The following is a 25,131-nucleotide window of genomic DNA, read 5'->3' as shown; positions in this document are numbered from 1 at the left end:
ATGATCTTAATTAGAAAATGACAGTTCAATAAATAAGTATTCAGATATGAAAAACAATGTAGGATGTTGAAAGAATATTTTTTAATTTTTTTTTATTATTTTTTTAAAAGTGATATAATATTTTTGAACAGCTAGTCCTCACTTACAATCATTATTAATTCTAACAAGTCTATAATTTCAGATTTTTTTAATATCTCATTTTTATTTTCGTAATAAGATAAAATATGAGTTTATAATAATAATAATTTTTATTTTTAATTAATAGTATAAGTTTAAAATAAAATAAAAACCTCAAATTTATTTGTTTGAAATTTTGGTGAAATGTGAGGAATAATAATAATAATAATAATAATAATAATAATAATAATAATAATAATAATAATAATAAGAGGAAGAACAATACACAAGGACAAAGGGGGCAAGTTGATGATGTCGGTAATGGTAGGGGTATGTTAGGAATTGCAAAATTTAAAAGGGTAATTTGGTAAAATGAGACGGAGAAGACAGCGACAGGACAAAGAGAGAGAGAGAGAGGTCTGTCCCGTTTTTCACGGTAACTTTGTTCAGACACGCTCCATCTCTGCGCCCAACATTTTGTCCGGTCCGGATCCAACGCTAGATTTTCGGGCCCACATTTTTGACTTTGTCAATGCCTCGAGATTCGCGTTCTTTGTCTTTTGCCCGTTCGATGTTTATATATATATATATATAATTATTTATTTAAATTTTTAAAACTTTGGATCCAATCAAATGATTTATATAAATATCAATATGGTTTCTTTATTTTATGTTTTTCACCATTTTAGTATCTCTAATATAAAATTCGCCCTTTTAGATTTTGTATTTATATATTTTCGTTCTTTAGTTGTAAAATTTGCCCTTTTAATCCTCTTATTTACATATTTTCATCTTTTTTGGCCCTCTAATTCATCAATTAGAATGACTAAAAAGGTAGATCCGTCAATTAGAGCGACCAAAAAGACAAAAATATAAAAATACGAGGACAAAAAAACGGATTTTATATTAAAAGGACTAAAAAAACAGAAAATATAAAATAGAGGGACCATTTTGATATTTTGACTTATTATATATTGAAAAATGGAATGCTATGTTATTTTTAAACTATGATATTTTGATGGGTCTTTGTTGAGATATTTTTGTACCGAAAAGAATTATTGGTTCTTCTTTAATTCTATTTTTTTTTTTTAATTTTAAAATCTATCTCATCCACTATTCATTAAATGACAACCATTGAGTGGTGAGTTATCTTTAAATGGTGAGTGCCATCCGGTGATAAATCATAAGTAAACAATGGGTGAGTGGCAGGGGGACCAATGTTATCTATAAATATTGTAAAAAATATTATAACAGTATTATTTGTAGATTTTTCACTGGAATTTTAATAAAATAAATCATATTCTTCTTATTTTTCAGAGTTGCAAAGCAAGATAAATTTATCATTTATAAAGTTATTATATTTGATATTTTATCTTGAGTATATGTGGTAACCTATTGTTTTTTTTTATGTTAATCATTTCTGTATATTAAATTTTTAAAAATGTATTAAATCACTATAATTAATACGTCAACATGTATATTTGTTCTTTGACAATCTCTTGTGGGAGGTATTTGTCAACTTTGCTATATATATTTATTTGTTAAAAAAACATAATATTAACATCGCAGGGAGATAAAGAAAATATATCTACTTTATTTTTTTTAATTCTAAAATATATTTTCGTGTGCAATGCTTAATAATAGAAGAATAATTTAGGTATGATCTTTTTTTTAATTATTTTGTTTTTTATACAAATAATAGTAATTAAAATATTTTTGAATGATTATGTTTTGTAAATTAATGTAAGATATATATTAAGGATTTTTTATTAGATATTAGTGAAACAGTTGTTAAATGTTTGGTGAGATTAAAAATATAATAATAGATAAGGGATTATGATTCATCACATCTATGTTCAATAAATAAATAAATAAATAAAATCTTGACACCTTGATTAGTGCCTTTAATTGAGATTCCAAGAGGCTTTCAAATGATTAAGAAAAAAGGTTGAGGTGAGTCTATAATAATGAATAGAGAATGTTAAAGATTTCAAGAAATAAACTTTGATAAATATTTAAATTAATGCAAAACTTTATTCCTTGGTGTTGAATTCTTTTAACTTTGATAAATATCAAGTCATACCAACCCATTTGAACAACCTAATCATCTAAAACACATTTTGATAAATTAACACGTTGTGAAACAGGAAGAAACATCTTATTTATAAAGTTTTTTTTTTTTTTCTCCAATAAGTGACAAGCACGGCACTTAAAAATTATCAAATTGATAAATATGTATAGATAGATGTGCATTAAATATGACAATTTATTAACTTCTTAAAGACTTATTAATTCGGTTAATTACTATATAGGACAATAAAAAATTTGTTACGTCTATACCCAGAAAATTTATAATGATCATAAAGACTTATTAATTATATTAAGTACTACATGAGGTACTGAAAAGTCTATTTGTATGTTCAGAAGATTTGCAAAAACTATATCAAACTAATAAGTCATCTACCATGCAATTCTAGAAGAAAGGGATTCAACTCCTGTAACAGATCTACTCAGAACTTATTTAATATATTTGAGTAAAAAAAATAATGGTGAACAATATTGCTACAGTGAGTCACAGGTTTTTTTTTTTTTTTTTGGAAAAAGGAGCGGGGCGAACCCACTAAAGACCCAAGGACGTGCATGCACAAGCCTCGGTAAATTAAATGGAGATGGGGCCGCGCTCACGTGGGCGCTGGAACCACTCATACACAACTACTATTCATAACTCCCAGAAATGTGCCCTCAGCCGAGAATCGAACTCTCACCACTTGATGAGAGCTTTATCGGTGACCCGTGTACCAATAGACCCAAAATTCGTTGGCATGTGCATTTTCATTCATTGTCAATTTACCACATGATAATCAGTTGTGGTGGGCTATTGGCTTTTTTAAAAGTAAAAAAATAAAAAAAATATTTATCAATGCATCATTATGAGATAATTGATTGTAAGATATATACTTTTGAAAAATATCATTAATTAATATAATTGTTAAATTATTAGAAAATATATTCACTATACAAAAAGAAAGTGTTTTGTATTTTGGAGTTTTTAGAACTAATAAATGAGGTCTAGGAAGGCAACTTGTTTGTAGGTAGAATGAGTAACTCGTTTTATTTGAATATGCTTTCTTTTTAAGATTATAAAATCTTATAATTTATCTAGTTGTCATTTTTAATTTTTTTAGATTTTAACATATGCTTTTTGAGAGCTATTATTAGAAAACATATTCATTATACCAAGGAGAAAGCATTACTTGGAGTTTTTAAAATTAATAAATAATGTCTATAAAGAAAAAGAAAATTATGGTTATATGTATAATGAATTAGAAACATGAATAACTAGTTTGATTTAATTTGCTTTCTTTTTAAGAATTAGACAATTTTTTTTATTAATACTTCCTCCCATTAAGGTTTTAGCACTATTATTAGGGAAAAAAAATTATTTAATAGCTTTAATTACAAGTGCATTTAACTAAATAACATTTTATGAAAAATACTCAAAATTATTACTCTCTGAATTCTATCTCACACAATATCAATCAATCGTTGAGATTATGAAATTAAATTAAAATTAAGGTGATTTCCAAACTTCTAATCCAAGTCATTTCAATCTCATTTTGTCAAAATTCAATCCCAATTATTAATAATATAATAATTAAAAAAAAATTATTTAGAAAAATTATTTAGTTCAATTCAATTTTTTTCTTTTCAAGAAGCAGACAAAGCACGCACTCTAGGGGTATACATAAATTTAAAATTAATATCTCACCTAATTTTTTCTATCATCTTTCATGAGTTGAGATTCAAACTCATATCATCAGCACTTTATGAAAGAGAACTCCGTGTAAATAGACTAATAGGTGGTTGGCTTTTAAAAATGCATATGTACCGACTTAACACAAATGAGTTAAATTTAATAGAAAAAAAAATCTTTTTTTTTTTTAAAAAAAGGGGAGAAAATAATTTCTATTTTCAAATAAGAGGGACACAAGAGGATGAAACATAGCTTTCAAATATGAATTGAATATTTGGATAGAAATGGAGAAAGTTAGGGAAAGAGGAAGGTGGTGGGTGGGGCTTTTGAAAGGCACTCATAACTGACTCCATTTGTATTCTTTTTCTTTCAATCCCATTGCTTTTATTGGGTTAGAGATTGGGATTAGATCTTATGCTACATTTGGTTGGGCATTGATGGAATCATTGATTGGCTATGTAGCCCTTATTGTTAATGTCTATTTTTACCAAAAAACTCTCTCTAAATTTTATAGCTTTCAATTTAAATGGTCATCACAAATAATATTACTCTTTTGGAGTTCAAATTAATATATACATATGTATATATATATATATATATATATATATATATATATATATATATATATACATATATATAGATGTAGGATGCCTAACGTAACAATATTTGATTAGCAAATAAAAGCAACACAAGATAGTTTAAATGGTTAAATTATATCACAAATACTTGTGCTATTTCACATTTGATGTTCAATCAATAACAAAAAGTTTTATTTTAACCAAAAATAATTGTGTTTTAGTTATATTGTAATTTAATATAATTTTTGTACTATAATTTTTGGGTACAAAAAATTTATATTATGTTATACTTAAAGACGAGAAAATTTAAGCCGTGTTATATTTTAAATTTTTTGTATATCAAACAAACCATATGTGATACTAGAGTTTTTATAATTTATAAAATTGTAAATGTTTATTTCATTATACCCAAACAAAAACCTTGTTTCCAAGAAAATGAAGATAATAATGGAAATTTTGGAAAATATAATTAGGACGGATTAAAAATTAAATAAACATTAAAAAAAAAACCTACATGATAATAATAATAATAAAAAAATCCAGGGACTAATAAGTAAAAATAAAAATGTCTAAGGACTAATAAATGATTTAACCTAAAAATTTAACATTACTCTGTGAAATATAGCATGTTCTAAATTAAGCACAAAATCTAAGTGAAAGCTGCTTGCTGATTAAAAGCAGCAGCAAAAGAATATCATGGAGCATTTGTCATCCTTCCACAAAGAATATAATCTACAAATGTGTCATGATATCGATGTTACAAAGACGGTGATGATGATGACAACAACAATAATAAATCTATGAAGATTTCGAATTAATTCTCTTCACTCTCGAGTATAAGAAAACTCCGGCAAGAGCTACACCAGTTCCTGCAATCAAACTTGTTGTGATTCTAAGGGAATTGTAGAATATGTATTGCAATTCACGTACGAATTAATCGAAGTTTTATGAATCAATCATAACAGTACCTAAAGAGTTAATGGGAGAGATTGGAGTCCTAAAGAACAGAACTGAGGCCACAATGACCACCACACGCTTCACACAATTGCCGATAGAATGAGTGACCGGAGATATCTCGGCCAAGATCATGTACGAAACCTGCGAATTTGGTGAAGAAGCATGAGATGTGATATGAACAAAAGCCAATGTGGCAAGTGGTTTTCATGTTTTAAAGAATTAGATCATTTGTAAGAAACCATTCAAAAAAGAGTCAATCTTGCAAACAAAAAGCATGATATGAAAATAGTTTGAAAAGAAGTTCAATGATTCACCTGTTGATAAGCATGGAAACAAAGCCCAGAAAGAAAGGCCCTCATGTATATCTCCTTAAGATTTAAACCCTACAATGTGAAAAGTAGATCACAAGAGTTGAATTGGTATGAATAAAAGGTGGGATATAAGCAATATTTTCTCGAGATTTATACTCACAAAAGATTGCAAATGTGCAGGAGTAAACTTGGCACCTTCGACAAATAGTGTCAGAGGAACCATCAGGAAAAGAGACAAGATAGTAATTATAGAGTAGAGATTTATGTTGTCTAATGATTCCTGTTTAAGGAGAAATATAGCTAGTCAGGCGCCAGAATTACTAAGAAAGCAAGATTTCGCATCAAAGCATACTATGAGGGTGAGCATTGAACTCATTGCTGGGAAATCAAAACCAAAAAAAAAAAAATCATGACAATAACCGTTATAACAACATGGTGAGGTTTATACTGATTCAAAAAAAAGTTATTTTTTATATGAAAATTTAATTAATTATTATCAAAGCATGATTACCTCTTTCTCAACCAGGATCTTTTTGCTGAGTACATTCCGAGACTGGTATGTTAGATTTGAGGCCATCGCACTCCAAAATCCGCCCCTGTTGACAGATAAATGCACAGCAAATTAGAAGAGTTATGCAAGAAATGCAAGGAAGATATGGAACAGAGAAGCGTCAGGAAAGGAAATACATCCAAGAAGTGCTTCAGAGCAAATGCATCCTTGTGCTACGAATGCTTAGCGACATTAGAAATAGAACTGACCTACCAATTAAAAGATGCTTCGGTAAGCGAAGCCAATCCAACACCACCAACAATTGGAACAAGTGAAAGCAGAACCCAAAGAGTAGGCATCTGCACAACAAAACAGCCTAATGATTTATATCTTTAGACATGAAAGACAACAGGCTGTTTGAATCTCCCAACACTAGAAAAGTGCATTTCAGATCAATTTCCAATCAATAACCATCTTTAACACGATTGATCTACAATGCTTCTGTTAAGAAAGCATTATATAAACATAGACGGCGATAGGGTTGCTACGTGAATTATAGGGAAGTAATTTGTTTTGCGATGTATAGAGGAAGGTTCCACGACAGGTCACATATATATATATATATATACATGTTACTTTTTCCCTTCATTTTTAACAGGACACATCAACCATTGACCACCATCATTTTCAAGAAAAAGACACTTCAAACTCAATAAATGCACTCTGGCTTTGAATATTGACCCATTGAAAGATTTTAATGAGATTGATTGAGAAAATTAGCAAGTATCATGAGCTCGGTATGAAAAAGTAATTGGACAGCAAACTGTAAGGCATTTTGATGAAAAATTTTCCAGAATTTTTATATAAAAATCTCAAGAATAGAAGCTAAACATAAGAGTCCGACAGAATAGTGACAACTGAACATAAATATTAAATTACAACAACAGCACATACTCCCTCCAATCCAAAATACATGTCGTTTTAAGAAAGAAAAAAAATGATTCCAAAATAGTTGTCGTTTTACAATATCAAGGCAATATTTATTTATTTTTTTCAATTTTATCCATCTTCAATTTCCTAAATTATATAAATAAAAAAAGTAATTTTTATATTCTCAAGAAAAAGACATGGTTTCAAGATAGAGATAGCTTAATAATTTGGTTGTCTTTTTATATTGAAGTTTAGATAATTTAATACTATCTTTAATTATTGTGCAATATCTTTAAGCTACATGTATTTAGGAATGGAGGGAGTATCAGATTAGATGTTACCTCCCCAAGAAACAAAGCCGACAGCATAACCGTGAAAAAGGGCTCCATAGCCTTGATTGTGTGTGTGAATGAAACAGCAACTTTTCCAAGACTCATATTTGTAAAAAGAAGTCCCAATGCATGAACAAGGGCCAATGGAAGAATTGGCACAAGCTGCAAAAGCAGACCACTCAAATCAAGGTATATTATTTAAATTTCAGAAAAAAAAAACATGTTGTTCAAGAAACAAACCTGTGATAGAGAGATCTTAGGTTTCTTGTGAAGATTAGTAATCCACATAAGAATAACAAATACAGACCCAAAAGCCAATTGAACAGTAGTGAGGGTTGTCGGGAATGGATAAACCTTCAAAACCTATTGAAGATCAGACTTTTGTTGCATTCTCCATGCATAACAATTTAGTAAGACTATTGAATGAAAAATAAAGGTATCGTTTATATAAGTTTGAACAAAAATTTACAGTCCAATGTTACAGATTTAAATTAAAAACAAATTCAAACTGGTATTGAATATAGCATTTAAAAAAAAATCACGAATGATACGAGCTTAAAAATGAAAACTTTAATACAAAGATACGAATTCATACTCAACCATCTTGAATTTTCAAACAAACAAAATATATATATAAAAAAAGGGAAATTTTCAATATCAGAAGGTCTGAAACAACAATATGGAATACGTCAACATTTGCCCACACTCATTGATCCACCATCCAAATCAAAATTCAATAATTTCAGAATGACAATACAAGCATAAAAATGCAAACTTGAATCAAAATATTCGAATTTAAACCAAGAAATCCAATAAAACAGAGCTCTATATCACTGGAAACAAAAAAAGAAAAGAAAAGGGAAGGAGGACGGACCTGCTTATCATAGATGTTGAAATAGATATTGAAGAGATACCAAAGGCCAAAGAGGATGCCGAGCTGGAGGGTACGGAGAAGCCGGCGAGGAGCCGCTTCAGTCTCACCAACGCCATCGGAATCGGAGATCGCTCGAAGAGGACGAGGAGCGAGAGAGATCAAAGATAGAGGGCGAGGAGAAGAGGAGGAGTAGCTGAGGGCATTAACAGAGAGCCGGAAGGGGAAGAGTCCGGAGGGAAAGGAGAGAGATTGGGGATCCAGAGAGGTAGGGTTCCGGCGACTGAGGCGGCGGAGAGGGCCGGCGTCGGCGGCGGCGGCGGCGGCGGAGGAGGAGGAGGAGATGGCGGAAGAGTGCATGGTGGATGGAATCGTGGTTTTGGGTCAAAAGAGAGCTTCCAATCAAAAGAGGGGGACTTGGGGCGCGGTTTTTGATTGGGAAACGCTGGGAATCGATGGGAAACGTTTTTGGGATTTTAAAGGAAACGCATGCGTTGATAATGGGCTTTGATGTGAGAGATTGTGGGCCTTTTAATAATAATAATAATAATAGATAAATTTAATTAAATTATAATGAGATTTTGATTAATTACTAATTAGAGGAGAATGAGTACTCCCGTGTTTGGTTGGGGATATAAGTATTGTTCCCCAACCAAATAATTTGGTATAAGTATTTATTATTATTATTATTATTATTATTATTATTATTATTATTATTTTAAATATATATAATTAATAATTAAATTTTTAAAAAGTATCATTATTTAATAAATATTTTATTATTGTTTATATAATTAAATTTTTAATTTAGAAAATTTAGCTTCTTTAATAGTAATTAATTCAAACATTGATTAGCCCATATGACAATTTCCTTTCAAACCTAAAATTTCATAGAAAAAATAAATCTTTAACAATCCGTAGAGTTTTGAAAAAAAAGCTCAAAGATTTATAGGATCAGTTGCAGTTTGGGAAGGACCGGGTGGTCCTTTATTATGTAATAAAGGCATATATATTCATAAAGGAAATGGGTTTTGTGGAATTAGGTTTAGGAAACGGGAAAGGATGGTGATGAGTTCGATGATTAAAAATGTGATTTATATAAATAACTACTTTAATTATAAATATCGTGTCTGAAAGTTAGTTTTTAATATTGGTTGTTATTCATTTTGAGCCAGTGGTATTGATCCCGCTATCAAAAGTATTTTATAAAAATTTTCAATACTTATGGTTCAAAAAACATCAAATAAAATACTACTTGTGGGCTCCTTTCTTTCCACCCGGCCTTTAATTAGGGTATGACCGGTTGAAAAGCATGGATCACAAATCAAAATTTAATTTTTTTATATTTCAGATGATTGCGGGTTCGTGACTCCTATTAGGGGCAAGCCCCTAATATTAATTACCCCATACAATGTCATGGGAACCTCCGATTAAGAAACAAGTGTGAATGAGAAGTAACTGAGTAAACATGATAATTTTTTTTATATTTTATTTCAAAGATGCATGCGAATACATGATCATAGACAAGAATACAAAAGAAGAAAGCTATTCTCTAAGAGAGCTTAACAAGAGATTTTTTTTAGAAAGAGCTATTTCTATCCTGCTCTTCAAAATTTATTTTTTAGCCGGCGCTCTTAGCTCCTATACTGAAAGTGTGTCAGAAGATCCTTTTAACTTTGTGGATGTAGCTCTCCTCAATTTTTTTTTTTTTATGTGGGTTTGTGTCTTGAAACATAGTTTAGTCCAAGCTGCAGCCACTCTACATTTACGAGTTGCCTACTTGGCCACTTTTGCTTATTTTATCGCTGAAGACCTTGGCTCTTTGCGCTTGTAAAATCTCCAGCTCCTTGACTTGTGAAACTCCTCAAGTCTTTGACTTCTTAGTACCTTAAAACTTCAGAGTTGCATTTGTCGTTTACATAATGCATTTAGGTCTTAGCTCTTCAATGCTTTTGAGCCTTGACCATTTTGATTTTTAAAGTCGTGACCTTTAACATGGCTAGGTCATTAACTTGATAATTTTTGACTTGATTTTTAAAAATGATCCTCAAACTCTTTTTGAAAGAGATCTTATAATGGGGCTTAAAAAAATCTTTTGCCAACTCAACTTTTTTTCAATGAATGTTGACAAGAAGCTTTTTATCATCATTTTTCTCTCTCGTGAAATTTTTCATTTTTTTACTCTTCCTTTCATTTCAAGAAAAAGATTTTTCATCATTTTTTTATTACACCTCTTTTTCACTCCAACGGTTGTCAAAAGACCTCCAAGTGAGTTTCAAGAAAAATCTTTTGTCAACTCTTCTCTTTTTTTTTTTTATGAGTGTTGACGAGAGATATTTTTTTGTGAACTTTTCATTCATTTCTTTGTTTATCACTTCAAGGAATTTTTTATTCTTCTTTTCATTTCACTTTTTTACTCCAATGAGTGTCAAAAGACCTCAAAGTGAGCTTGAAGAAATTGTTTGACTTTTTTTATGAAAAATTTCTCTTTACCCCAAAAGTGTTAAAATTTCAAGGTGGAATTAGAGAAAATTATGAAAAATTTCTCGTTACCCCTAGAAAGTCGAGACTTCAAGGTGGAATTAGAGAAAATTATGAAAAATTTCTCGTTACCCCTAGAAAGTCGAGACTTCAAGGTGGAATGAAAGAAATTTCATGAAAAAAATTTCTCGTTACCCCTAGGGAAGTCAAGACTTCAGGTGGAATGAGAGAAATTTCATGGAAAATTTCTCGTTACTCCCAAGAAAGCCAAGGCTTCAGGTGGAATGAGAGAAATCATGAAAAAAATTTCTCGTTACCCCCTAGGAAAGTCAAGACTTCAGGTGGAATGAGAGAAATTTCATGGAAAATTTCTCGTTCCCCAAGAAAGCCAAGGCTTCAAGGTGGAATGAGAGAAATCATGAAAAATTTCTCGTTACCCCAAGAAAAGCCAAAGCTTCATGGTGGAATGAGAGAAATTTCATAAGATTTTTTTATATAGGAGGCCTTACAAGAATAAAATTACCAAAATACCCCCACTCAAATTCATCCTTTACTTTTTTTCCTCATTTTTTACTCTCTCTCTTTTTAACCCATCCTTTCATTTTCCCATATTTTCCTTTCTTCTCTTATTTTACTCACCCTTCCATTTTCCATATTTTCCTTCTCTCTTTTTCTACTCACCCTTCCATTTTTTCCAATTTTCCCTTTTCTCTTTTTTTTTTTTATTCACCCTTCATTTTTTATTTTTCCTCTCTTTTCTTTCATTTTTTTTCTTTTTTACTCTTCCTTCATTCTTTCATCTCTTTTATTTTCTTCATTTCTTTCATCATTTTTTTCCTTGCCAAAAATGCCCCTCACCAGTAGACTCCTCATTCATATTTTTAAAACAAAATATCGCTATACTCTAAAAGAAGTCAAACCTAGAAACATAGCAAAACAGGATACATGGTCTAGACTGATTTTTATAAAGAGCATGCTTTGAATTTCTAAATAATGGTAATTATAAAAGAACTTTGGAAGGAAATAACCTGTCTAGAGCCAACCAATCCTTCGCCATGAGCAACGAACAAACTCAAAGGACACTTCCATTCCATGCCCATCCAAGCTTTAACCAACTCATAAGCTTCTGTGAACCATCATCACTAAGATCACTGCATTCTTTCATCGTACTCTGAACATCTATATCATTGGACATTGTTGCTAAGGCATCTACATCCCACCATATCTAAGCTTCTGATCACTTGGTCGGGCCAAATTATCCTCCTAAAACTGTTGAGGCCTGAGAAACTGAGCTTGCAAATGCTTCCAACCATAGCAACTCATCAGTGTTCTTCTTAAACAAGTGAGCTATCTCAAACATCAAACAACCAGAAAGCTCTCCATGAAATATGCCCATCTTGTAAAACTTTAATTTAAGCTCCCAAAAGAGCTTAACAGGATCAACCTCGGGCTCTTTGGAGATCTTTCGCTGCTTCTTTTTTATTTCCCTTCATTGTCACTCTCACTATCTTGGTCACAGAACTGACATTAAACCCATCATCATTGTTAAGATCAGAGGCATTAGCCAGTGTCAGCACTTCAATGTTTTCCCGAAGAGTCCAGCGTAAGCCGGTCCTCATCTCTAGAATATGAAGAACAATAACCAGATCATTTTATTTGCTGAGGTTGTTAAGATGGATCAGACGGTGGCTATCGGCCACAAAGACCCGAGACTCCGAAGAAACAAGATCCAAAAGGCGCCAGATGTTACGGTGACGGCCCCAGCTGATCAAGAGAAGGTGACTCTCTGCTCTGGAGAGAGTAATCTCAAGCCTGTAGTGTGGTGGAATGAGAAGACAGGACAGACAAGCTTCTTGATTTCGAGTGGTGAATACAACGTTCTTCACAACCTGGGGAGAAAAGTGGGAGACCTCGGCTTCCTAAGCTATGCAGGCGAAGGGCGTTTGAGTGCTTCAGACTTGTCAGAGTCGAAATGGCTGTCGAACAAGGGGTGCGATACCGGCACCGTCGGGTTGCCGTAGAGATGAGCATCGATCGGTGCCGATCCGGGAAACCAATGAAAAACACCTCGTTGAAATTCTCTGCAGTCGCTTGTAATTGGGAGAACATCGAAGCCATGCCAAGACAAAGATGGAGAGAGGGAAAGAGAGAGAGAGAACACGGGTTCTGGCGGACGGGGAAAAGAGAAAGAACACGAGGGAAGAGAAAGTGCATGCATGATGAATGCACATGCATTTATTATTTTTTTATTTTATTATTATTATTATTATTATTATTATTTTGCTTTAAATGCATGGGAATGTTAAATATATTTTTCTAGAGAGAGAGAGAGAGCACGAATGAGAGAGAAAGAGACATGAGGAATCATCAACAACGTGTTCTTATTGCATGTTCTAATAATAATAAAAAAAACTAAGCAACTAGGCAGCATGCTATCAATGTGGAATCCTTCACGTGCATAGGGCTTGGAAAGAATACATATAAATCTTAAAGAAAGAAGTGGGGCCCGGTGCATGTCAATGCATGGATGCATCATGCTCATCAAAATAATGTTTACTATTATTGTATCCCTTTTTTTTATATATTATTTTAGGGAAAAATGTAATACCTCTTGATTAATTTCTCCGGCCTCCTTGTCTCCTCCCTTTCTTTCTCCTTCTCTGTTCTCTTTGTCCCTTCTCAGTCTCCTCTTGTTTTTATCTCTCTTTTTTTTCCCTCTGTCTTTTTTCCCTCTCGTCTTCTCTTGCATCTCTCCTCCCCTGTTTTCTCCCTGCTTTTTTTTCTTCTTCTTCCGTCTTCTCTATCTCTTTCTTCGCCTCCCGTAAATCCTCAACACCCTCGAAGAATCTCCAACTCCCGGGAGAGATTTTTTTTTTTTTTAAAAAAAAATTGAATTCAAAAATTCTCATCCCTATCCATAATCTCTCTTCTTTTATTTATTTATTTATTTATTTTTTTGAATTTCCCTTCCCTTTTTTATTATTATTCATATATATATATATATTTTTTTAAATATATATATATATATATTTTGAAATTTCAAACGAATATATATATATATATATATATATATATATATATATATATCTCTTTCCTCTTCTTTTTCTTTATATCATTATTATTTTTTCATTTACACCCCTACTTTTATTTGGAATAGAATAATGCCCATTATCTCCTCTCTTTTTTTTCTATTTGAAGTAGGAGAATATAATTCATCATCACTCTTTTTATTTATCCCCCCCTTTTTTTTTGTTTGATTTTAATTCGAAGTAGAATGCGAAATTCCTAATGAGATTAGGAATGAAAATTTTTTATATAAACACTACTAATAAAAATTTTCAGTTGTAGAAGCGAGTTTGTAAACTAATTACCGTATTCATGGAATGAGGGCACGTACACAAATTATAATTACCTTCATGTTCTTAACATATGGTTTCACACTTTCTCAAATATACATGTATTAATTATCATTTTGCATCCTTTCTCTTATTTTGTTATATATAGTACTAGCTACAATGAATAAGACACAATACTTAAGTGGGAATAAAGTTAATAGCGAATTTTCTAAATGGTTTTGTTCAATATAGATTGTCTAGCATTTGCATAGAATAAAGTGAGAATGGAGGAACGAGGAAAAAACAAGATAATGATGAGCACTTTAGGTAATGCCACTTATCTAGTTATCTTCTTCTTCATCTTCTTCATCATCTTTTTCTTTTCGTTTTTTTTTAATACGTCCAAATGTTTTTATACATTGTTGTTATGATTTAAATTTTTTTTAAAAAAATAATAAGAATTTAAGCTCTTTCATGAGACTTCTACCAACATCTCCAACTTTTATTTTTATCAATATTAATTTGATTATTATCACCGATGACCTCTTAGTATATGATCTTTCATGAGACTTCTACCAACATCTCCAACTTTTATTTTTATCAATATTAATTTAATTATTATCACCGATGACCTCTTAGTATATGAGTACAAATTCCTTTGTGTTGGATATTGATATTTTTATTAAAAGATATATTTAAATATTAGCTCTCATGTGGTGAAAACACATATCCATTGTGATATTAACTTTTCACATGTGTGCATTAATGATATGGTTTATACACGTTTAAAAAAAAAAAGTAAAAACTTGATTCTCATTAATAAATTTATATTATTTCAAATACAGTGTTATATGCTCAAGAATTATCATTAATATTTAATGTTTATAATAAAATGATTTTAAAGTTATAGACTTAAAAGCAAAGATTTATGGGATAGTTTTGAATACTTAGCAAGTTAGATTTAATCTTTTCATTGGTGATAGCTTAATATCTAATAGGAGTTAATGACAAAGATGATAATTTGCATTCGGTTGCTTTTCAAAGTTGGTCTTCAATTTTAACATGGTTTACTTCATTCAACCGCTCACTATTTTCTAATGTCTGTATCCCCTTTGCCTCATTGAAGTCAAATCAAACTAGTCTTTATTTTTGACTCCTTATTGAAAATTACTTGGTTAGCTTCCATGAAATTGTATTTTTATGCCATATGTTTAATGAGTTAAATTTCATTTTCATGTAAAAGTAAGGACACAATATAAACATTGTTAAGCATTGCATGACAAGGAAAAGTGGGTTGAGATAGTGGTGTTAAATGGGCCGGTCCGGCCCGGCACGGCTCGGGCCCATACGGCCCACGCACTATACGTGCTCGGGCCGGCACAGCCCGTCTAGAAATCGTGCCGGGCTGGCACACTCGTCAACCACCAAGGTCGGCCCAACACATGGCCGGCCCGGTTATATTATATTTATATTTTTTATTGCAAACCCTAAAAACATAAAAAACACCCAAAATTTGCTAAAAATATATAAAAAAATATCATAAAATTCAAAAACATAGTACTAAATGCCTTATTGACTAAAAAAAAATAAAAAAATATACCAAAACATTAAAAATGAAAAAAACTCAGATTTAGGCGTCTGGGCCATGTATTTGCCCGGGTCAGAAACCCTTAGCTCAAAGACGGCCCAGGGTTTGGGCCGTGCCTGACCCGGGCATGGTCTGTAGCACCGTGCTTGGCCCAAGCATGACCCGTTTAACACCACTAGGTTGAGATTAGAAAAGCGCGCGCGCACACACACAGATATATATATACTTTCATGGAAGTTTAACATATATATATATTTGATATTTTGTCAATATTTCATAAAATTAGAGAATATTTTTTAGAATATCTTGGTAAACATTGTTGATCAATGTCATTATAATTAAAGCTATCAGCTTTGAATTTAACTCCAAGTTTATCCATTCGATGAAATTTTAATCCATTTCCATCTTCCCTAAAATAAAATTCCCTTTTATTTTATTTATTTTTGTATTTCTTCTCCTAAAAACATCTTTATTGTTTTAAATAATCAAATACTTATTAATTACACCTAATTTTCCGCTTAAAAACTGAAGATTAATAATTATTAAATTTAATAATATTTTTTTTATAAATATAAATAAATTATTTATCAGATGTACATGAGCCTTTTAATTATATCACACGATTTAATTTTGCAAAACAATAAAGAGTTGAATTCGTGATATTACGGGCACAAGTTAGGTGCCAAGAGGCTACTCAGGCGGTTAGACATTAATCTTTTTTATTAATCATGCTTACTAATTATTTTTGAATATTTTTAATTAAATATGAATTATAATAAATTTTGGAGGTTTGAACCAATAAATCAATTCCTTTTAATGAGTCTCAACTCAATGAATGAGAACTTTGGGACCATCAAATTGATATGTCCCAGAAGATTAACACAAAGAATATCTCAATATATATATATATATATATATCCACATGAACAATAATATAATAATAATTAAAAAAAAGAAAAGAATATTACCAACTTTTTATTTTTCTATTCAAAGTCTTCGTTCAATACGAGCCGCCCATTCAAACTTTCATAGTCTTTTTTGTCCTCTAATGGACTCACTAATAGTGGCGGGAATCTCATCGCAATTTACCATAATGCCCTCAATCTCACATTATAGTCTGCCATGAGTCTTATTTCTTTGCTGGAAATTCCATGCGCATGATAACTTGCTCTCGCGGTACACGTTAGTTAACCCAGGACTGGCATGCATGGTCGTGGGGGATTCGTCCTCAGTCAAAGGGTTAGTCATGAAAGGCTAATCAAAGGGTGCCTCGTATTGGGTTTTGTTTTAATTAGTCTACTCCGTGGTTTTCACTCCCGAAGAACTTGCTTTCCGGTTCTTTCAGAGAAAAGATCAGATACATTGAACGTTGTTAAATTTCTCGTATTTATGCAATCGGAATAAGCCACGTGTTACGAACAAACTCGTCAAGACACGTGACCTATTTCCAATGGTTTAAAAATAAACTTGTACATTGATCTTTATATCTGATATATAGTACAGTCCATGGCATCCAAGCTTCTATAAAGATAGCGAATAGATTCCTGCCACGTGGTGGGTCTATTTTAGCAACTCCAAATCCGCGACGTATCTAAATGGTTAAGATCAACAGAGAACAACAAAACACATTCAAAGTATTCTTCAATAACAAATCTCCACGTGTACAACTAATGTAGGAAAAGTCCACGTGTTCGTCTTTCATTAGTCAAATAAGATGCACCACATTAATATGAAACAGCTGATCTCCAGACTCAATTCCAAGGCGCTCCATCTCTCCCTCCACTTGAACCCGCCTCCTTTGTCACCACTCTTTCTCTTCAAACCCTAACCCTACAAATTCGAAGCTCAAATCCCTAAAAATCCCACGATTTCCCCCCTTTTCCATTCGGATTCCAGTTTCCACTGACGAAAGCGATCGATTTTTCGCCAAAATCCTCCAAAATCTCCATCCATTCGTTCCTAATCCCTCCCCAAATCCCCAAATTTTGCTTCAATTTATACGATGCGTGGCGTTTCCATCATCCCCATCATCCCGCAAACCCTAGATATGCCCACCCCCTTTCCCCATCTCCTCTCCCCATCGCCGCCGTCTGCGGTGGCGCCAGCGGCGGTAGTGCTCTCCCAGGATGAGCAAAAGCGGGTGGCGGCTTACCGTGCTGTGGACTTCGTGCAATCCGGGATGGTCCTTGGCCTTGGCACCGGCTCCACTGCTGTTCACGCCCTTGACCGCATCGCCGACCTTCTCCGCCGTGGCGTCCTCCATGACATCGTCGGCATCCCCACCTCCAAGCAAACGGAATCCATTGCCCGTGCCCTCAAGATCCCTCTCTCCGATCTCGATGCCCATCCCGTCATTGACCTCTCAATTGACGGCGCCGACGAAGTTGATCCCTTCCTCAACCTCGTCAAGGGCCGCGGTGGTTCCCTCCTCCGCGAGAAGATGATCGAAGGCGCGACCAAAAAATTCATTGTCATCGTCGATGAATCCAAAATGGTCGGAAGACTCGGTGGCTCCGGCCTGGCGGTGCCAGTGGAGATTGTGCCATTCGGATGGAGCTACACGCTCTCAAAGCTCAAAGCTTTGTTCGAATTGGAGCGTGGATTCAATGCCAAGCTGAGGACCAGAGTGGAAGAGGATGGAAAGGAGGTGCCTTTCGTCACTGACAATGGAAATTACATCATTGATTTATACTTTGAGAATGGAATTGAAAGGGATTTGGGGATGCTCAGTGATTCATTATTGAGGATTGTTGGGGTTGCAGAGCATGGGATGTTTCTTGGAATGGCTACATCAGTTATAGTTGCAAACAAAGATGGAGAAATCACAGTGATTAACAAGTGAATTTACCATTTAATTCTGCTGCAGAAACAAGTAGGTAATTGAAATATATTTATTGCCAAATAAATTTTGGTTCCTAATCTGTTGTTATCTTTGATAGGGGAATTTGTAGGGGATTGGGGGAGTGGATGATGTTATCCTTGAATTTTGGCTCTGCTAATCTGATATAATTTTTTTTTATATATAAATTTGTTGGATTTTAAGTTGAGCAACTTTGGTTTGATTCAATTGGATGTGTTTCAAGTGATAATTTTTTTTTTATGGGAAGTTAATTAAGATGATTATAATGGATTATTATTTGTTCATTTGGTTGTAATTGGCTGATAAAATTTGGAATTATTTTGGTTCTTAAGAGATGAAGAATTGTATTTTTAAATTCCAGTTCACAGATGGCACATTTCTTGCTTTGGAAAAAGTCTTGATTGCAAAGTGCACAGAGATTCCGTGTTCATATTTAATTCAAATCTAAAAGAGTACTAAAGTTTTTTATTTATTTATTTATGCTAATGGTTGATAAGTCATGGATGTCAACGCATCTACATCCTTACCTGACTTGTGTAGTAACCTTTTGAACCCTGCCTCATCGACGAAAACACAAATACTTAATCTTATATTCGGTATCCAACTTTAAAGAGATCTGGTATCAATAAACCACGAATACTCTGTCTACTCCTAATAAATCGGTGTCAATAAACCATGATTCTGTTAACAAGAGTGCATTGATAAGAATACCAAAGTTGTCGAGGAGTTAACATTCTAGTTCTAGTTAATTTCAATTTATATCTGAACACCAAATGACTCTTGTATTTAAGCTCGAAAACTCAAAAATAGAGTTTCATAACAATTATCAAACACACAACTTAGTCATAATAAAAGCATATAAACATTCTCATAGATAATAGAAAAGTTCAGAGCTCCATTACACCTTAAAAGTTAAAACAAACCACCACCATGAGATCAAACATTATTTATTATTAATCAAGGTTTGAAAGTAGATGGTTCATTTTATTTGCCACCATGGCGATGATCATAAAAGTAACCCTTTGGGTTACCCTGAAAGACATCCCTGGGGATGTGATTACCACCTCCTCCCGGAGCCTTCATCATACCTCCACCACTGGCACCGCCGCCTCCGCCACCATTACCACCACCTTTGCCTCCGCCTCCACCGCCTCCTCCACCATTACCACCACCTTTGCCTCCGCTGCTGCCTTTGCCCCCCATTTGTATATAGAGGTTTGCAAATGAAGGAATTGATTGTTGGATAGTTTTGAGTTGAAGTGTGATTTCTTCTTTTTTCAGTGGGATGGAATTTATAGGCTGAGCTTGGAGGAATATGTTTATAGCTGAGTTTAATGGCTGGTATTGGGAATGTGTATTTTTGGTTTGGGAACTTGGATACATTTAGTAGTGAATGGTATAGTGCAGCAGTGGTAATGTAATGGCTCCTTTAATCTTTGGAAATCTAATTAAAGAGTGGTGTTTTACATATACATCAATAACTCTTGATTAACATTTAAAATAAATTAGCTGTATGTATATGAAAATTAGAGATTGCATAAATCCACATTTGACATAAAAATTGTTTTTTTTATTAAGATTCTCAGTTGCCTTTATCCAAAATTATATCCAGTTATAAAAATTCACCTGAGAATTTAACAACAAAAATGAGAGTGAAAACGTATGACAGTTTCTCTTGTTTGTGTACGTCCCGAAGGGTTGGTATTTGTCACCCGATCTCACCGATCGAAAAAAAAATTTCAATTGAATATCAGAATATCAACAAGATTGCTGCATCATGATAACACCAAAATGTTCTTCAAGAAACAAAGAAATGAACAGCAACTTTTGCTCTGGATTGACAAAACCCCTTCCCACACAAAAAGTTTCAAATAAAACAAAGCACTAGATTGAACACTGAACACCTCCCTCTTCAGGCCAGTTAGAAAGGGCATAGCAACAAGAGTGAATATTCATTTAGAATAGTAGCCATGCACTCAACTTAAACCTATGAAAACTACTGTAATTTCAGTTACGAACAAATGCGACAGTGGACACACGAGACCCTTCCACTCCGCCGAAGATGATGGTAGGGAAGGTGCGAACATGATCCACATATCGGAATACATCAGCAGGCCCGGTTCCTCCCTCTTGAACCTGGTCTTGTATTCCGAATCTCTTGTTAAAATTATCGACCTCTTGCAATAGCTCATCTTTTGTACTGTTACATGATGTGATGACCTATGGAGATAATGTGAGAAATCCAGAAAAATTAATAAGAAGCCAGTAAACAAATTGTAAGGGCTCATGAGGTAACAGATCAAGTTCCTACCAGCAATCCACCAGAGGCAACCATGTTTGCTACAGACTCCCAATACATCATTCTGACATATAATTCAAAAGTAGAGCATGAGGAATTAACAAATCATAAACCAATCTAATTTTCATATTAGAATGCACAGAATCATCAGAAAGGCATACTTCAAGTTTCTTCTGTTCAGTCTAAAACCAAGTAATGTTTAAACTAATATTAACAACGTGAAATAAGGCTTGATAATGATTTCTATTCCCAACAATGGATACACAACCATTTTATACTTGCAGCAATCAGACACCACAAAATGCAATGGTAATAATACTAGTGAATGTTAACGCTAAAAGAAGCAATGGTAATAATACAGATTTTTTATGTAGACTAAGTCACAAGTTTCACCATCATGTATCTATTATTCAGGAAACATATTGATGGTCATACGTTCACTATGTGGTGGCAAAAATTGGTGTCCTATACAAGTTCTCCTATAGCCATAGGATAAACTGGTCATATGTCTGTAAAAATTTCAATATCCGGAAATATATTTAGTGTTTGATAATGTAAGCAACTTTCACCTCTTAACAGGACCATCTGGATGCAGCCCAATAGCATCCAAAGTCCCTTTGTCCATAACAAGCTGGTATTTTCTGTCCAATTTGGCATCAAGAACGTCAGCAGCCTGACAGAACGCAACAAATTAAAGCGATATCATTAATATTGAGCTGAAAAACACAGTTGACAGCAACAACTATCATAAAACAGCAATCAATCCATGTGGACACAACAGAGAAAAATAGCTTGCGTTAAAAGTGAAGCCTATAAAAGCCGAGAGGAACTGATAATTACAAACTGTAGAAACATCGGCATAAATATAACCAAGATAAGGGACTCTTTATGCAAAAGACGGACACATCATCCTACAAGACAACTATTGATTGGGAACCACCTTATTTGGGCAAAATAATCACATTGCATATGTGCATTCATAGGTAGTCGAGTAGCAGACAGAGACAATAAGTTCAACCTCCAAATCAGAACAAGACATACCACAAAATTAATACCAGAAAATCCATCACGAACAGCAAGGTTATGTGCAAGCTCAATTCCTGCTTCACTATAATCAATTCCAGTCAGATCGGAAAACCTGAAAGCCAATTCAAAGGATTTGTTAAAAGATATTATTAGTCTATCGAAAGCAACCGGTGGTACAAATAAATGTAGCAGTTGAAGATTCTAAAAGATAAAAACCTATCAAAATATAATTCACTAACACAAATATAAGATGAAAAACAATCCTAAACTAGTGAAGCAAAAATATAAAAAGGCTATGCTGAAAAGAACAGAATTCCTAGCAAACATACAGGATCAAATTTGTGTATTCTTCATTTTCACCAATCCATGAAACTATAAGAACTTATCCAAATATCTGTCAATCCTCACAGTTAAGTCATGAAAGATCACACCAAAGGTTATCTCCGCAAAAGTACAAGGCCAGTTGTAATCAGACAGGGGTTCCAATAATCTTAACACCCAGCAGTTACACTGCATGATTCAAGTGCATTAAGATACAAAATTTTCCAATATAACAACAGAATAATTATGGCTTATGTATACATGTCACACTTGGCAGAAACCATGAAGCTATGCCAATTAACCATAACACATGTCAAAAGTAAAAAGTTTAGAGTCAACGGAGTACTCAGATTACACTTGCTGTTCAATGTTTTTCAGTCAAATCATACACATTTTTATTGTCAATATCAGTAAGCATATATATATATATATATATATATATAATTGAACAAATCTTAAAATGTAAAAAGACAGGAAGCAAAAAGATAGGGAAAAATACAGGGGCAGGAAGAGTGAAAAAAATACCCTTGCTTTGCAAGCTCTTGCAAGAGCAAGCCATTTCCAGTTCCAACATCAAGCACACTCCAGGTGGACAAGTCTCCAACAGTTTCTCCTGATTCAGAATTGGAACTGCTGCCTTCTGCTGCATCCTTAGCACTGGACATGTTTGCACACAAGTTTTTGGTCCAAGACACAACCACATCCATAACTTCAGCACCAAACCTTGAGAAAGAAGAGAATTCCCACTTTCAATAGTTCCACAAATGAATTTGAACAAGAAACAGCTTTGCTAAAAGCAAAACTAAGTCCCTTTAAGCTACAAGTTTTTGAAATTCCCTTAAACAGTAACACAAACAGAATTCTTAATTATCAGTTTTGCCTCGCTAGATGTTATATTATGCAGTGCACTATCTTTACTAATGTCCCCCTATAACCACAACTATATGTTCATACCTTTGCAAGAGTTACCCACACCATCATATAAAAAAAAATGCAGGCTTTTAAATAATCATGAATCTAAACGAAAATATGTAATTCGATCTATTTTAAATACTAAATTGGCCTGTTTCGTGCATAATTATAAGATATTTACCAAATTTCACCAGCATGACCATGCTCATGAAAATTTACAAGATCTTCAGCATAAGTTGCATCCCAATAGCTTTGCAAGCCCAACATTGATGGCTCAACTTCATTCGCATCAGGCTCCTCCTTGTCAGAACTGCATAATAGTTAAAAACTTAAAATTAATCCCATCAACACAAAAAAACATCACCAATCAACAACAAAAAAAGTCCACATGTGCATAATAAAATTTCAAAAATCGGAAAGCAAAATGCATCACAAACAGTTGCTCTTTCTTTTATCAATCAAATTTCTAAAAGATTGAATATTTCAAATCGTACCATTTCCATAATCCATTTCAATATTAAAAAAAAAAAAGCAAAAACATCTCAAAATCATCCACAATGCATCAAATTTCCCCAAACTTCCAACAAGTTTAAATAGAACCCAAGCTTATAAATTTACAAGCTAATAATCATCCAAATTTGAAGAGTATTAGTACCATCAAACGTACGGTTTTCGCAGCATGAAACCCTAGGGCAACCAAAAGGCACAAAAAACCAGAAATTTATTGACATCTGAAACCAAAGACAATCAGAGACAACGAAGGCACCTGTAATCAGACGCCGCAGGGAAATTGGAAGCTGAAAGAACCTCCGCGGCATCGACATGGCGCTGCTCATCGTCGAGAGTGCTGCCATAATCGCTCTTGATTGACCACGAATCAGCCGCCACTGACCTATCATCATCGGAGATCAGCTCCGTCACCGTCGCCCCCGCCGGCCTCGCCGGAAACAGATCGGAATCCTCCGGTGGCCACCTTATCCCCGCCATCGCAATGGATCGAGATCGAGATCGAAAGAGAAAGAGTGAGAAAGCGCGAGGGATGGAGAAGAAGAGGCGAGTATTCAGGGGAACACGATCCGCTACATTGAGTGGAACAGCGATTGTTCTGTTCAGAGGATCTCAGCCGTAAACAAAGCATAGATGGAGATCGTGTTTTGATCTCGAGGCTGTATTGACGGTCAAGAATAGTGTGTTTGATCTTTGATGTTTGGATGGGAATAGCAAAGCATGGGGCGGTTTCGATGAGCCTTTGGACGGTGTCCGGCTTGTCCAGAGTTCGTGCTGGCGTGGCCATATTTAGTTCAGCTAATTTTTTATATTCTGGGGGTCTTTCTGCAAAATTGTAGATCTTTATGTATTTTTGCAGAAAAGCCCAATCATTTCAATTTTTATATTTGTTCTTTAGGGGATGTTTTTGCAAAAATGCACAAATCTATGATTTTTTTTTTTGGAAAATCACAATGGTTTAAAATGTTGAACAGTCTCCCAAGTTTTTTTCCCAAAAAAATCATATGCATCTTCCGAAGGAGTAACCCTCAGTTATACTCTCTCCGTTCATTTTTATTTATCATGTTTTGGAGTTCTTCCTTGTTCTTATCATATTAAAAATTTTATATTATATTAAATAATTATTTTTAATTTATTATTTTAATTTAACGTACTTGTACAATTTGTAATAAATCACAATCAATTAAGCATTAAATCATATACTCCACTTAGTGGAGTTTTAAATAGAGATAGTTTTGAAAAGTAATAAATTTTTTATAAAATATAAATAACCAACTAGATTTAACCGACATTTCTTAATCTGTGTGAATTATGTAAATATGACAAGTAAAAATAACGGATGGAGTACATCCAAAACATGCCTCTCAAATATACTTAAATGTGTTAAAATGAATGAAAGAATCAACATAAATTTCAATTGCTAGAACAAAACAATTTAGTAAAAAATATAATAATAGACAGC

At 33.3% G+C, this 25,131-nt stretch overlaps 3 protein-coding genes across 3 annotated transcripts; 1 reads left to right on the top strand and 2 right to left on the bottom strand.

Moving 5' to 3' along the window:
* Positions 1-5,065: 5,065 nt before the first annotated feature.
* Positions 5,066-8,720, bottom strand: LOC120280687 (phosphoenolpyruvate/phosphate translocator 2, chloroplastic-like). The gene is made up of 9 exons (XM_039287614.1): positions 8,344-8,720; positions 7,710-7,832; positions 7,479-7,631; positions 6,481-6,566; positions 6,229-6,313; positions 5,878-5,997; positions 5,721-5,789; positions 5,418-5,547; positions 5,066-5,318 (listed from the first exon to the last, which is right to left on the bottom strand). Exons 1-9 carry the CDS (start codon positions 8,698-8,700, stop codon positions 5,248-5,250), a joined length of 1,194 nt encoding a protein of 397 aa, XP_039143548.1. The 5' UTR covers positions 8,701-8,720; the 3' UTR covers positions 5,066-5,247.
* An 8,826-nt stretch (positions 8,721-17,546) lies between these two features.
* On the top strand, positions 17,547-18,874 carry LOC120280688 (probable ribose-5-phosphate isomerase 2). The gene is made up of 2 exons (XM_039287615.1): positions 17,547-18,617; positions 18,684-18,874. The coding sequence occupies exon 1, from the start codon at positions 17,747-17,749 to the stop codon at positions 18,584-18,586; it is 840 nt and encodes a 279-aa protein (XP_039143549.1). The 5' UTR covers positions 17,547-17,746; the 3' UTR covers positions 18,587-18,617; positions 18,684-18,874.
* Positions 18,875-20,362: 1,488 nt separating this feature from the next.
* LOC120280897 (EEF1A lysine methyltransferase 2-like) lies at positions 20,363-24,255 on the bottom strand. The gene is made up of 7 exons (XM_039287867.1): positions 23,929-24,255; positions 23,344-23,472; positions 22,776-22,973; positions 21,945-22,041; positions 21,473-21,576; positions 20,916-20,967; positions 20,363-20,824 (listed from the first exon to the last, which is right to left on the bottom strand). The coding sequence occupies exons 1-7, from the start codon at positions 24,147-24,149 to the stop codon at positions 20,612-20,614; spliced, it is 1,014 nt and encodes a 337-aa protein (XP_039143801.1). The 5' UTR covers positions 24,150-24,255; the 3' UTR covers positions 20,363-20,611.
* Positions 24,256-25,131: the final 876 nt, after the last annotated feature.

This window comes from Dioscorea cayenensis, chromosome 17 (assembly GCF_009730915.1).
Source record: "Dioscorea cayenensis subsp. rotundata cultivar TDr96_F1 chromosome 17, TDr96_F1_v2_PseudoChromosome.rev07_lg8_w22 25.fasta, whole genome shotgun sequence".
Taxonomy (NCBI): Eukaryota; Viridiplantae; Streptophyta; class Magnoliopsida; order Dioscoreales; family Dioscoreaceae; genus Dioscorea; species Dioscorea cayenensis.
This window is presented reverse-complemented; position numbering and strand designations above follow the sequence as displayed.